The 15330-nt window shown below is 40.5% G+C and overlaps 1 protein-coding gene across 2 annotated transcripts in view; it reads right to left on the bottom strand.

Annotated features, from left to right (window-relative positions):
- Positions 1–553: 553 nt before the first annotated feature.
- The window catches only part of Npr3 (natriuretic peptide receptor 3), a 67950-nt gene continuing 53173 nt past the window's right edge, over positions 554–15330 (bottom strand). Inside the window, exons 5-8 of one of the 2 annotated variants that reach the window (XM_005386161.2) lie at positions 11016–11110; positions 8578–8713; positions 7090–7177; positions 554–6221 (exon numbers count right to left, since the gene is read on the bottom strand). In XM_005386161.2, the coding sequence (XP_005386218.1) occupies positions 6110–6221; positions 7090–7177; positions 8578–8713; positions 11016–11110 (431 nt within the window). In that variant the 3' untranslated portion in view covers positions 554–6109. The remainder of the gene's footprint in view (positions 6222–7089; positions 7178–8577; positions 8714–11015; positions 11111–15330) is intronic. The other variant, XM_005386162.2, reaches the window with a different exon arrangement.

Here is a 15330-nt window from a genome sequence, read left to right as displayed (position 1 = left end):
CCTGTGAGATTTGGGATACACATGAAGATCAGAGGGAACTGGGGCAGTAGGGATGGATGGAGATTCCAGGAACCCATGGCCCCAAAGGGGATATGAGAAAGTAGTGGGAATGTGTTTCCTGGAGGGGGTTTCCTGACTCCACTCTTTATTGCTATCAAGGTCTCCCACATTGTCGCTCACCCTCAAACAGCACCCTGCCGCAGGACCTCCTCACACAGGCACCCAGTGTGAGAGGCCTCTGATGTAGTCCAGGGACCTCACCAGCAGCAGCTGCAGCAACAGGGGAGCATTGCTCCAGTCACATGAATCACCATGTGCTTTTCAGGCTTGAAAGAAATTATGAGGAAGTTGACAGGGAGTGGAAAAGGCTTTTGCATCTCAGACTCAACTGCAGATGCTGGAAGCTGGTCCCTCTGCTTAACATTCTGGAACCTAGGCAGTTCCTGAAAGTGACAAAATGGACTTAGGATCTCTAAAGTGCACAAGGGATAGGAATAACACAAATCAATGACACCAACCAGTATTCTCAAATTGTAGAGACTCCAGAGAATGGTTATTACTCAGGAAGATTTATTCCATCACCTGCCAATTCAAAGTTTGTCCTTTATTTTAATAATATAATATTTTCTTAATTCTGGGTTTACTGGGCAGAAGTTCTTGAGTCCTCTCATGGGTGTCATTCAAACATTATAATCCATCATTTCCACTACTGATCTTTTACTTAAATTAACCCTATAAGAAAGTCCTCAGAGCATATGAATACAAGTTGTGAATATGGGTTAAATTACAAACATGAAAAAATTTTGGTGGGATGTATTTTTTAATGAGAACACATTGTTAGAGTATGTGGCACTCTTGCTTACTAGAAACATTTATAAGTACACATACACATTTATATCCAAACACCAAATAAAGTAGATATTTTAAATGCACCAGAAATAAAATATATTACACAAAACAGGGGTTATATCCACAGTCATTAATTCTTAATTTCTACACAAAATAATAAATTAAATCACATTATATGCAGATAGTTCTACTTACATTAGAATAATAAGTTGTATGTAGCTTGTGCAGCTTTTACTTTTACTTTTCTACCAGACTCATGATAAGTTTGCATTGTTTGGTAGTCCTATATTTAAATTAATGAATAATGTGGCCCAGAAGAGAAGCACACAGAATTTATCCTCCACATTTATCCCATGTTCTCTTGGCTTCAATTATGCACAGGAAACAAAGTTCTAATTCCCAGGACTCAACACAAAGGTCCACAAATTCACAGCCTCTTGGTGCTGCTGGGGGACATTTCATTGCTGTCTTGTAAGATACATGACGTTGATCATTTTCAGAACTTGACATTGAACAATAAATAAGACAACCCATTTCAAAATCCAAATTCGCCCCTCTCTTAGTTTTCTTTGTCCAATAATAATTATTTTCATAACAGCAACAAACTAGTAGTTTATGTCATGACTTACATTTGATAAGTGGCCCTTTGTTTCTTATGGATAGAAATTTAGGCCTTTAAACCTTTGAATCACAGCAATGAAACATTTTTGCTAACTCTTAATTCTACTTGTTCAGAACTTTCCATGAAGAATCATCCCACACCTGACACATCCAAGAGTTGTTTTAACATATGGATTTTTACTTCTGAGTCTCAACTCCCAACGAAAACTTTCATAGCATTGGAAGTAGCTTGAAACGTGAACATCATCCGTATCAGCTGGTTTAGAAAGCTTTGCTTTTGGTATGAATTAACATTAGTGGTTAATGAGAAATTTGAAAGAAGAATCATGATGTATTATGTACAGGTACAAATTCCCTATGATGAATGTGATCATTATGTATATCTAAAATATACCAATAAAATTAATTGGGGAAAAAAAAGAAATTTGAACAAACTCCAACCCAGCACCTTTTGAAAGTTATTTTAATTCTGCACTCTAGCTGTAGAATATGCCTTCAAGAGACATTTGTGAAATCTGTATGCTGAAAACCAAAGCCAGGTTTGTTGGAGGAGATACACATCACAGGTTTGAACTGTCCCCAGGGCTGTGTAGTCACGTTAGTGTGAGGGCTCTAAGTAAAATCAGCCTCTTTCTTCTAGCCATCACTATCACCTCTTTCCCCTCTGAGGAAGTACAGAGACCTAGTCACAAGTTCCCACCCACATAGGCAACATGCTGACACACCCTTGGAATCATGATGGCGGTAGGTGGGGCTGGCTGAGGAAGGAGTGGGAGGGACAGTAGCAGCCTACAAAGGTACTCTTCCCCATTTCTTTTGGAGGATCAAAAGATTCTAACTATGAGCACATTCCAACCTTCTTGCTGAGTCTTGATGTTGAAGAGGGACTAAACTATTACTATTATTATTTAGTTCTAAAGACCAACTGAAAAAAAAAAAAAAGGTCCCTCTAAACAACACCATTTCATTCTCGCTGCTTCCACTCTGCCCCTAAAACATATCCTGTGTTTTTAGACAGTTTCAGTTTTTTCCACTGAACAAGAAATTCAACTCATTACCAACTTCTTATGAAGGCCTGAACCACAGGGTGTAACTAAACAAAACCCATGACACATAGATCAAGGGGCCTAATTTTGGTTGGCGTTTGCCTTTATGACTGTGTCCGTTTGGGTTGTGAGTTCTTTGTGTCCCAAGAAACATAGACACTCGTTCCTTGGAGTTTATAAACACTCCCTTAATACCAATGGCATAATATTCTATTGGATCTCCTAAAGAGACTTCAACAAATAGCCAGCATATGCTCATTTGCAGAAGGTGTTGGTGCCACTAGAACCTACTTCCAAATCCATCACTGTTTGTCTGTCTACAGTGATTTCCACTGCCCTCAAAATCGGTCCCAATCAGAAGAAAACTGGTAAGTTAGGGTCAAAGAAGGCACATGTACCTTGAGTAGGTAAATGGTCCTGGAAGCCTGTGATCAGGGAGAAGTGGCATGGTGTTCCAAAACAAAAGTTTGAACCTCAAGGAAAGGAGAAAAGAAGGTGTTTGTTCTCTTTTTATATGTTTCTACCCTCCCTCCATCAACTATGACTCCTGAAATGTAAAGAACTATTATAAGGCCTGAGGAATCATGACTGTAGTTCAGAAATAGACAAGTTCATAGGTCTTCAGAGAAATGCAGTGTTTACAGGGAATTCCTCATAAAACCTGTGATCACACTGTGAAGAGAGATCATTCCCTATAGAAGTTGTCATGCAGGACAAGATTTTATTTAGGGGGTTCCTCTCACCCCCTAAAATCTAAGATAGTAATAAATCCTGTACTTATTTCCAACACCAAAAAGTATATGTTCATTTTAACCCATATCAGTGTGAGCATATGTGTAACCAAATGATAAAATATCAGAAATCTGAACACCCTGATTTTCAGGGTGAACATTTACAGCATGATTTAAGAACACCCTATGTACCTTACTGTGTGGCTACTAGCAGAGTATGAATAAACAGTTTTCAAAGATGTTGCTTAGCAATTAAGAACTTAAATCTGAAAATATAATCTTCAGATCTTAATCCAGGGCAACCTTGGGCCAAATATCTACATTCCTAGCAAAGGTTTCCAAATTCAATGTTGTTTTCAAAACTCAACAGAGTATTGATAACTCATATAAAGATTTCAAAGGAAAAAAAGAGACAGTAAAAATGTAAATAAGCAATCAACCTTAAGAACACTAGACATTGCTTCAAAATTAGAAGAAAATGATATCCACATACCAAAAAACTCATGATTTACCCTGCCATTTTTAAAGACTAAATTCTCTCTTACTTTACAATCTTATCTAGGGATATAATATTAAATTTATAACTATTTCTCTATCTAAAGTAGAAACAAAAGATATTTGCTCTAAAAATGTTGGCATTCATGGGCTGCTATGTAAATTCTAGGAAGGTCAGAAACGTTTATATCAAAGACTACAACCAGGAAGCATGTTTTTCCCCCTGCAAAAAAGCACATGGGCTTAAAATGAAATTTCTAATCAACACAACAGAGTTCATATGTCTGAAATATATAGAAAGCATCTTGGAAAAATAAAAATGAGAGAGAAATAAGCTGTCTGATTCACATAACTAAGATGGAACCAGTCCTTCCCACCGTTCTTTCATTTGAAGGAGTCTCAAGCCACCAAATACTTTGCTTTCTTGGATTTTACTTTTAAAACTCTCCTACAACAAAATTTCTGGAATTTGCCTTCTTTTTTCCATCATAGCTTGAATTCAGCATGATTTTCCTTTGCAAACAGAATAGGGAACTACAAGGTAGTTGTTTCTGCTGAGCACAGGTCATTATTTTGCCCTCCCAGAAGCCTTCATTTCACTTCCTAAACAAGCAGGAAACAAGTCTCCCATGCAAATAATCTGTTCACTGGGACTGATGCACGAGTAAAAGATGCAGTCTCCTCTAGCAAAGCGAGCAAGGCCAAGCCTGGGATGAGCTGCGTTCACTCGACTCACCTCCGCAGACTGTGACCTCCACCACTGCTGAGGAATTGCTCAAGCTTCCCAGTTTTGCTCTCTCCAGTGTTCCTCCATATTTATGACCTCTAAAGTATGAGGACGGTTTTTAAAGCTATTTTATTGCTGAAGATGTTATTGAGGAAAGACCTCATGGCATATTACAAAATGATACACTCATGGGACAGACTCCCATCCTTCCTTCACTGTCTATTTTCTCCACTAATGATAAGCAAAGATGCCAACCTGAGTTTAAACCTCTGTGCATAGTACTGGGTACAAAGCAGACATGCTGCAAATACTTATCCAACTTCACCCAAATTCCTCACATCTACACCAAACCTACCACAAACTTTTTAGTTTGGGAGACTACAAAGCTCTGCGGAGTTGAATGAAAGGGGATATAGTTCAGAAATTTAGATTCCCTCTTTTAACCAAAATCATCACTGTGAATTTTGGCGGGCATCATGTATACATTTTTTAAGCTTACCATTTCTGTGCCTGCTGTCAAATTCTCACTGTTCATTAAGTTGTTTTTGAAGGAAACAAGCTACCTCCCTTTATAAAACTCTGCAGAATTCCAATAACTTTTCATTCCTCATCTGAGACTCATCATTTGACCAGAATTTAGAAGGACTAGAAATCTAAAGTAACTTGCAGTTAAAACAGTTAAAAATGCAAAGACAGTTTAACTTGATGTAATACTGTAGAGTTTATAATCTGAACACTTTTATAGATCTCTGTAATTAAAGCAGCAATTGGTGTTTGGCTACAGCCAAGGGAAAGAGAGAAATGAGAAAAAGAGATGCATCTTTCATCGTTATTTGTTTGTTGTACATTTTATCCAAGCTTTTAAAATATAAGTGAAATTTAACCTTCAAAATGAAAAAATAGACACATTTTCTGATATTAAAATATAAGATTAAAATACTTAAAAGTAAAATATTAGTGTGAAATAGGGCTTCTTTTTACATCAAAAACAGAAACATTGCAGACTTGCTTTTCGTATATAAATCCTCCCATCTCACTAATATTTACATCTTTCCAGAGTAACTTTTATGAACACTGAAACAGAGAGAGGATCCCTTCTTGAGAGGTGAGTCAGACCTAAGTGCAGACGTTGGACCAAGCACTTCCCTCCACAGAGTTGCCCACCAGCTTCTCAGAGCAATGCTGATTTCCAACATTGGGATTTTTCTCACCATTTTCTCGTTATTGGATGTAAAATTCTTTCCAAGGATATTGTACTTGTTAGAATGATTTTATTCTAACTACAAAACATTTCATTTAAGAAAACCACATTTTTCATATCCTTGTGTGAAATGTCCCCAAAACCCACAAAGATAGGGAGACATCAGATTTTTAAAATTTAAGTCTAATTATATACCCTCAAGCACTACAAACATTAAACACAATAACATTATATCCTATATTTGTTTGACATGAGATGAAAGCCTGGGAGACAGATGGTGATTAATAATAGTTCCTGAGCTTCTAAAGAAATATTAAAATGAAATGACTAACTGCTTTAAAGAATGAATTCTTCAATAACACCCCTTCTGTTCCATTGATGACTTTTATCCATCTATCTCCTTAAGGAATCTCAAGCAGGAAAAAAAAGAAGCCTTCTTTTAAGCCAAGGAAAAGTGAGATCTGATGGAATCTTCCCGTAACTCTCGATGCTTTCCAACATTACTTTCTTCTTGCTGGTTTCTCCTCTCAATGGTTATTCTGTATTTCTTCCTGGGTAAAAGGAAAGTGAATGCAGTAATAAAACCTCAATTTGCTGCAAAATACTATGGCTTCTCTTACAAAGAGTGCCCTTAAGGGACATCTGGGTTTAGTTTGATAAATGAGAAGTGACAGAATATGAAACCCTGTTCAGAGATTAAAGTAGTGTGCCCTAAGGCATTATGTCCTTATTCAAGGAGGAAAATTGGCATGCTTTCTGAAATGCCATAGAACAAGCCCTCCCCTTCTTCCCTGGGTGCCTTTGGGTTAAGTCTTGTCTATTCTGCCCCCAAAGCTCTGCCTGACTCCCAGGATATGCCCTAGATAAAGATCAGATGAAGTGTACTGTGACCAAAGGAACAGGAATATGATTGTTCCCACAAAGAATCACATACACCCAGAGTTACATTCCAGGCAAAAATGCAGAAGTCTTGAGTCTGAAGACTTACAAATAAGCCACAAACTCAACCAGCAAACATTACAAAAGAATGGACCACCCTCACAGTGTGTAACCATCAGAACCTTGAACATCCGCATATATTACAATTTTACAAGACTTGGAGCTTAGCTGTAGTGCTAACGAAGCATGCAAGTTCTCCAGATACAAAACACAGATGAGTCAGGAAATGGGGCACTCTCCTAGACTGTCCTCCTCAGTTCTCTGGCTCACGGGTGGTACGGTGGAAGCCCATGCCCCAGTACCCACTGTGTGAACCCACTGATCCACAAACCTGAGGTCACACTAAAAGACTGGCTTAACTCTCCCAACCACCATGCTTTTTGATTAAATGATATGGACAAATTACAAGGAACAGTGTGTACAAACAAGTAACCAAAACAGAAAAGGAGAGTAAATTTTAACTGTATAAATAATCCCCACCTGAAAAAGTAGAAGGCCATTAGCAAGCCAGCTCCTAGTAAGGCCCCCACAACAATTCCTGTCACTGCTGATTCTTCAAGGCCACCTGCTTAAAAAAGAAACAGATAATCAGGGTTCATTTTGGGAAATAAGTGAAAATGCCTCACATTTCATTTATTGGCAGGTGTCTCTCAACCTATCACTGGAAGCAAAAAGAAAAACTTAAGGAGATTCTGCATTTCTTTTGCCTTTTCTTTCTTTTTTTTTCCCAATGCCTAATGGAAAGCTTTAAAAAAGCTTTTCAGATTACTAGATAAACACAGTGCTACAAGAAAGTGAGCAGAACAAGAACAAAAACAGATTCAAGACAGACTTGAGCAAAACTGGAAAGTGAAGATTCCAGATGTGTCCTCAGCCTTTTGAGTTTATAATCAAAGATGAGAACTGGATTGACCATGGCATTGACCCAGCACTTCTGATTTTCACAGATGGATGGTGACACTTCCAAGTGCTAGAAGATTTGGTGAAAACTCATTGGGTCAGTGTTCTGTTTTTAGATGTTCTCTCACCAAAGCCAGAGTTCCATGTCAAAATGTCCTATATAGCTTTCTGAAAATTGGAATAACAGCTTGAAACAATCATGTTCGGTGTCCCAGTTATACAAAAACAATAAGTAGCTAGCTTTGAATACAGTTTAGTATATGGCCTCCAGTAGATTAACTCATTCACTCCTCAAAGCAGGATTTACAAATTGGGTATATTTATTTTATTTTATATATGGGGAAACTCAGGCTTACATAGTTGAAAGAAATCTCCTAGAGTCACAAAACCAGCAAAAGACAGGATGAGATTTCAAATCAAGGGCCAATAACTCCAGAGACTATGTTCTCAACACACACCCTCCTCAACCCCTCCGTGTAATTATTGCGTGAACGTCAGTACTTCACAGTAATCAGTATTCACTTAGCTCTTCCTCACTAGCTTGCAAAAAAGCCTCTTTAAAGCAGTGATTTGTAATAAATTTTCTATTTATAAATTAGTTATAAGAACATCTACTTCTCTGTTTATGAATAAAGGTTCTTTGTAAATAATCCATTTATTTACCAATTTGTAAATTTTCAGGTGTTTGAATCTGAATCTTTAGAGGATCACTATAAAGTTTAAAAGCAGAATGAGACTTGTCATAAGAGATGAATACATGAGTAATGTATATAATTAATCATCTGCTTTCTTCTAAAACGTAAATCTCAGGTACCTAAGAGATGATAGCAAGAGATATAGAAGTAGGTAGAAGGTGTCTACCATTGTAGATGAGAACTGAGTGGAAGAAAGACCTGGAAACCACTGAGAACAGCAGGACCAGTTTGTGAATAGTTCCCATGTGTCTCACCACATTAAAAAGAAAAGAAAAAGAAACCAGAACTTGCAGAGAATGAGCTTCTAGAGAACAGGTTTGGGAGCCTCACACAGGCTGAGGAAATACTCGGCACGTTAAGTCGCTGAGCTTACATGATTTGCAGGGAGAGCTGTTGGTATGCTCCACGATTCTGGTTTCGTCTATTCGCAGTTTCAAAGGGCCCCAAGGATATTTGACATTTGGCCGCATTTCAAAACGACCTTCTTTTCCAAAGTAATCACCAATAACCTACAGAAAGGCAAAAAAAAAAACAAAGTTACAAAAGGAAAGGCCAAAGGTACCTGCTTGCAAAGGAGGCATGTAGCTCACAGCCTGGCTCGGCTACTCCCCCAACTGAGCCTAATTGAAACAGGCTGCCTTTGGGTCCAAGGAAACCGGATGGCCACTTCCTCAGCTCGCTTCCTCCAAGAAATCTCAGCAAGTGCTTCAGAAGAGCACAGAGCCTGCAGACTCCTCTCTTGTACAGACTGACTGTAGCTGAGGACCTGGTAAGTCAAGATTCAAAGTCACTGATGTTGTTATCAAGGTGGACATGTGTGAGGGAGAAGAGAAACATGGTCATTCCACCGCAGAAGGGTGCAGATGTGGAAAAGGAGGCCATGCCACCCAAAGTCTGCCCCTACTGGAGTCTGTCGTCCCTGAATATTCTTTTCCTTCTTTTTTTTAGGTGGTGGGGATTGAATTAACCCAAGGTTTTCTCACTGAGCTATATCCACAGTCTTTTCTTTTTTCTTTTCTTTTCTTTTTTGTTTCGATACAGGCTCTTGCTAAATTCCTCAGGTGAAACTAAAACTTGCAAATTTCCTGTCTCAGCCTCCCAAAGTGTTTAGATTACAGGTATGCACCACCACACCCAGCTCCCCGGACATTCTTTTTTTGTTTTTCTTTTTTTTGGTTCTGGAAATCAAACTCAGGACCTGGTGCTTGCCAAATAGGCGCTGTGCTGCTGAGCTATATCCCTGGTTCTCGCTGGGTATCCTTTAGTCTACTACCTGATGGGACAGGAGGATTTTTTTCTCCTGTGTAAACACTTTTGAAAGTCAGAGCTTCTCCTTGCTTATCTTCCCATAGGGCACTGCCCTACCCATCTGCCACAGAGCAGCCCACACCGCCAGCCATTTGTAAGGACCAAATAACCTTCAGGGACCTATGCAGAAGAGCCAGGGCCCACTGAATATCCAGGTGAAGCATATAACAGGTAGACAGCTTCACACCTTCTGGTAGTCTGACAAGTAATTAAAGCATTAAAGAATATCTGTTAGGGATTTCCTGTTTACCAGGCTACCTTTGGGGGTTACACTGTACCCTGATGAATTCTCCCTTGTTGCACCCTCATGAACAAGCTGAACCCTTTCAGTTAGCTCCTCCACCCCCTCAAAAAGCACTACTCTTATGGTTTAGTTTCAGGCCTCCACTTCCGGCCAAGATAACTGTTGAAGCAGCTACCCGAGCCTGGATCTGGGAGTACCTTCCGATCCAGGTTCTCAGGACTCATTTCTATTTCGTCTGGGCACAAGACACGGCTCTTGGGCGGCCCTCAAAATCTGCCCTCTCTCTTCTGTCCAAGCAGGCTCTCACAGGCTATGTCGGGTTATAATAATAAAAGAGTTCCAGTTCCTTCTCAAAATATAAGACTCACTGGCACGTGCTGAGCACTTACCCAACTCTTCACAACTGCAAGATCACAAAGCACTAGTACTTCCCACTTCTTCCATGGGGGAAACGACTACAGACGAGGCCCTGGGCTATTGAAAAGGTAAAAATCTCACTAAGAAAAGTGTGTGGGGCACTCCTACTGCCTTGGCCCCTCCTGCAAAGGCCAGGCATATCTGAACAAAGCAGAAAACAGCAAGTCCCATGTTCCAGAGCCATATAAGGTGACAGAGCAATGATCCTGGGCATGAGCCAACAAGGAAACACAGAGGAAGGGGCATTACCTGCTAAAACATTGAATGTTTGCCTAATTCTTATATACATATTTATCACTTCAGTCGTGTATAGTACTTTTCTAGGTTTCACGTTATCTGGTCTTAATAGTCATGTGAGATGCGCAAGGAAGATGCTGTGAATTCCATGTGTAGCTGAGAGAACCAAAGCAGAGTTCACACCTCTGTAAGCATCAAAGACTACTTTGTGTCCGGGTCCTCTTTTCTTTTCACAATGCTATCCTGAAGGCACACTATCTTTTAAAATACTACATGTAGAGTTTATAACCAACACCAGGAGAAAAACATCCCCACATTTAAGGGCAAATGCAGTTTCATTTCACATCTTTGATGCAGGGCCCCTGTAGCACAGGACTCTGCTACGATTCTTGACCCCTTGAAAGTTAGGGTTTCCACTGTGAGTGTAAATGTGGAACCATTTCCTAACTCTGCCCGGATGCCCTCAACCAAGAGTGAGCTGCCCTTACTTAGTGCTCCCATCTTTTCAATGCATTCTTATTTGAAGACTATTCTGAAGACAGCCTACTGGACATCAGAACAAAGACGCTCTTGGTGTCACCCTTGCAGAACCCTCCCTCACTCACCTCCTGGGTGCCTGCTTCTGCGTCAGTCATGGCGATCACAGAGAAGTCCCCGTATCGGTCTCCATTGGCATCTATGGATACCTGCCCGGCAATACCTGTAGGACCAGAGGTGAAGAACTCCAAGTTAGTTACTGAAAGTATCTCCGTCTGCCAAGAAAAACAAGAAAATGAATTACAGGATTTTTTAAAACAAACTCATGCCACAGGGAATCTCATCAGACTTCGAGCATTTTTGTTGGCATTTAGAAAGACATTATAATTTCATCTGTGTCTGCATTCCTAAATTCTTAACATTTCTCCATTTAAAAATGAAAAGAAATAGAAATAAATGATCTTCTTTGGGGAACACAGTTTTTAAAAAAAGAAAGATTAAGGCTAATCCTGAAAGCAGCAGGCTTATTCCAGTGCTTTGTACTAATTTTTCTTAAAAATGGCAAGGTGGGAAGTAGAGATGCCTCATCATAGGTTCACATTATCACTGGACAAATATTATGAGAGGGTAATCAGTCCAGGTGCAGGAAACAATGAATGTGCTTTCACAAGGCTGTAGTACAGAGGAGAGCAGAGGGCCTGCTTCAAGGGTCCCCAGAGCCAAGGGCTACAGAGGAGCTGTTCCTTCCCAGCCCGTTGTGTATACTCATTATCTACCCAGATGTAGCTGGAAAATTACTAGGCGCCAAATCAGTGCAACACCTAAGACAAGATGAACTGAACACAGTTAGTTCAACGGTATAAGTGTCTGCCCGACAAGCACAAGGTCCTGAGTTCGATTCCCGGTACCAAAAAAAAAAAAAAAAGAGAGGGGCAGCCTGGATTGGGGGTTTAGTCAGTGCACACTGGAGTGTGCTTGACAGCACTGAATTCCAGCTTTGACATCCCTCCCTGTATGACCTGGGCAAGACCCCTTGCGCCTCAGTCTCTACAACTGTAAAATGGAAATAATAATAGGTCCCCTACCAAGAGGCCATGAAGATGATTACATGACATAAAACAAGTAAAATACTTCCAAAAGATATTTCAGAGACATTAGTTGTTTTTTTTACTGTTAATATTACTGTCATTGTTTTTGTTACTACACAGTAAGCATCCCTAATTCAAAGTGCTTAAGATGAGAAGTGATTCAGATTTCAGATTTTGGACACACACATTGGGGTATCTTGGAGATGAGACCAAAATCTAAACACAAAATTCACTTGTTTCACCTTATGCACAGCTCCAAGGCAATTTTATATGATATTTTAAATAATTTTGTGCCCATAAGAAAGCTGTCATGGAAAGGACTTTTCCATTTGTGATGTCAAAGTTTCTAATTTTGGAGCATTTCAAGTTTCAGCTTTTTGGATTAGGGATGATCAATCTGTGTTTGTTTTATAATTACTATTATTACTGATAATGCTGTACTTAAAGTCAGGCAGAGGACTCTGGCTATGCCACTCAGAGGAGGGGCTAGCACAGCAAGTTGGGGAAGCCAGGGAACTCAGTAAAAAAGCAGGAATTGTATAGGTACACTAAAGGAAATCTGTGATTTAGACAAGCCAGAAAAGTTGCTCTAGTTGTATTTCCAAAGGCACAGAGGTTAAAAAAAAAAAAAAAAAAACAGAGGAAGTGTGAGGCTCCTGGGGAGATGGCCCACACATATGAAAGGGTAATGCAGAGAGACGTGAGGCTGGGTAGCCCGAGCCTAGAGACCCTTTAGTACCCACTTGTTTTGGCCAGCAATGAGGCTTAGAGCAGCTACTCAATAAAAGCAACTGCATACCATTGGCTGATACTGAATATGTCTATATTTTCATTTGCATTCACTAAGTAGGAGAATGCACATGACAGCCACATTCTAATTAACTGAAGCTATTCGTTTTCTTTGTGGGAGAGTTCATTGTAATCCCTAACTGATGTTTCTATTGACTTGGTTCCCTCTAGGAGTACTGACTCCCCTAGTAAAATGAAAGTTTTGGGGAAAAGTATCCCAAGGGAAAGTTCCATCCTCTAGTGTGGTTTGGAGAGGGCAGGTATTTGGGTTTACTGTCCTTTGGGCTGTGGTTTGAAGGCCCACTGATTTTTCCAAACTTTGGTCTACTTTGCTGGAAACAGAATGGGGCTGCCATTCATTTTGATTTTTTTGTCTTCTTAAGATAGACTGGTTACAAAGCTCACACCTTACCTCAAACTTTTACTGTATGTCTTTGACAGCCTATCAAATTTAAGTGATGAATATATATTTTAAATATACACATAAACATATGTAGATATTATAAATCAGCTATCCAAAACCACTTGTCATTCTCTTCAGAGGTGTCTGCAGTGGTGTGTCCTGCTCAATATTTGGCAGAATATTTTATAAGGCAAGGTATCCCTAGTAATCAAAGACCTTATTACACGTTAAAATTATTACAGTTTTGTGGAGAAATGGGGTGAGAACCTAGGGTGACTGGTTAACAAAGTGAGACTTCACCTGAGAGTAACAGACATGAGGTGAGATTGTCAGAATTTTCCTGCACCTAACTAATGAGACTTTCCACCCTCATTTCTGTTTGCCTGTAGCAGGGCACAAGGTCTGAGCCGCAGGCCTATTTACCATGTCGCTCCGACCTCTCACACAGAGGAACTCAGCTTCTTCTCAGGCCATTTATTGAAAGTCTTGAGAGTTGATCACAGGTTTCATGGCAATAAAATCCAAATTTGTCAAGCAACATCCAGAGTATTTTTCCCTTGACAACTTAATGGTCACTTACAGAGGCCACTAAAATTAAAATTGCTTTTAATTTTAGGAAGGCTAGGGTTTTTCTTCATACAGATATCTTAAGGTTCTTTTTAGGCTTACCCTTAAGTGGACTATTATTTAGCAAATAAAATGGACTCTTCAAGCCATTCAAACCCAAAACATACCTTAGCTTCAATTATCTTTACTATCTATGGACAAATGAGATTCTAATTTTAGACAGAATCACACTGTTGGCTGTATCAGGACTCACAGCAAGTGCCTTACAGAAGTGGCCCTATAATGGAAGTGTCAAGGTGACCTATGGGAAAATTTTGCCCATGACCCAACTCCATGCAAAGCTTCCTTCCAGCCATTGTGGGCACCTGCCCTTCCCTTAACCTCGCTCCAGGTGCCCTCCAGCACTCCCCAACTCTGGCTCCCATCCTTTTGTCAGAAGACCAAGGACAAATGACCACACCACGTAGTGAGTAATAGCTAAAAGTGGGATGTGGCCGACCAAGGTTGTGTTCCACACACAGGTTCTTAGCGTGTTCTGCACAACTTCTGGGAAACTCAGTGTTGTCCTAATGTGCCCCCTGGATTGCCCCACTTGGCTCCTCCTCCTCAGCTGAAGCAGTCAGAGGGAAAGCAAAATCACCTCAGAGGCTCAGTCCCCCACATCTTACTTACTATCTATCAGAAGTGAAAGGGGATGTCACTCTAGTTTTTGAGTATGGCATGGCATCCACTAAAAATAAAGAAAAACAAAAATCCACCAACCGCCACCACAGCTACGGCCCAGACAACCCTCGCTGGGGCTTCACTGCCCTTTCCAATGCCTAAGGGAAATTGAAGGCCGTGGAGTCTCCCAATGGGGGGAGGCCTCCATATATATATGCCCAGGAGCTACACCCGGCAGCACTTGCTCTTGACATTGAAAACTTTCATTCGCGAGATTACAAAGGCATCCACACGCACACCCCAATCCAAGAAAGGGCTCAAGGAAGTGCAAGCGCGGGGCAGAACTGGAAGGGTGCCTGTCAGTCACCAACTAGTCCAGCCTCCTCATCAAGCAGGTGAAGGAAGAAGCTCAGCAGACAGCGATTACAAGTTAGTGGCTGGATGCAGGAGCCTGACCGAAGGCCAGCAATCCGCACTCTAGGTTAATGATTCTTGAAAGACATCCATCAACGTACTGAAGTTCACTTCCCACAAAGCAGCCATAATATGTCACCAGAAATCTTCATGGACTTCCCATTCTCAGGCAGAGCCCAGTTCCCTAGCAAGGCCTCCCTCCGGGTTCACAGACTCTGGCCTCGCTCTCTCCAGCTTTGATTCCTGTCACCCTGTCCCTTATACGTGTGTCAAATATAGTCCCCAGTTCCTGGAGGACACTTCGCAAGTTCCCACCAGAGGTATTGAGGCTTTCTGTAATCGCTGTGCTTTCCCCTAAACATCAACGCAGCTCCTCCTACTCCCTCGGGTCCCAATCCTGCTGCCATGTCTCTGACTACTCTAAATCAGCAGTCCCATTCCTCCCCTGTCATCATTTTTTTTCCCATCTCCCTACCCTACTTTATTTTATATTTTCTTAAATGGCAACTCTACTTGTTT

Source organism: Chinchilla lanigera, unplaced genomic scaffold, assembly GCF_000276665.1.
Source record: "Chinchilla lanigera isolate Chin_1 unplaced genomic scaffold, ChiLan1.0 scaffold00025, whole genome shotgun sequence".
Classification (NCBI taxonomy): Eukaryota; Metazoa; Chordata; class Mammalia; order Rodentia; family Chinchillidae; genus Chinchilla; species Chinchilla lanigera.
This window is presented reverse-complemented; position numbering and strand designations above follow the sequence as displayed.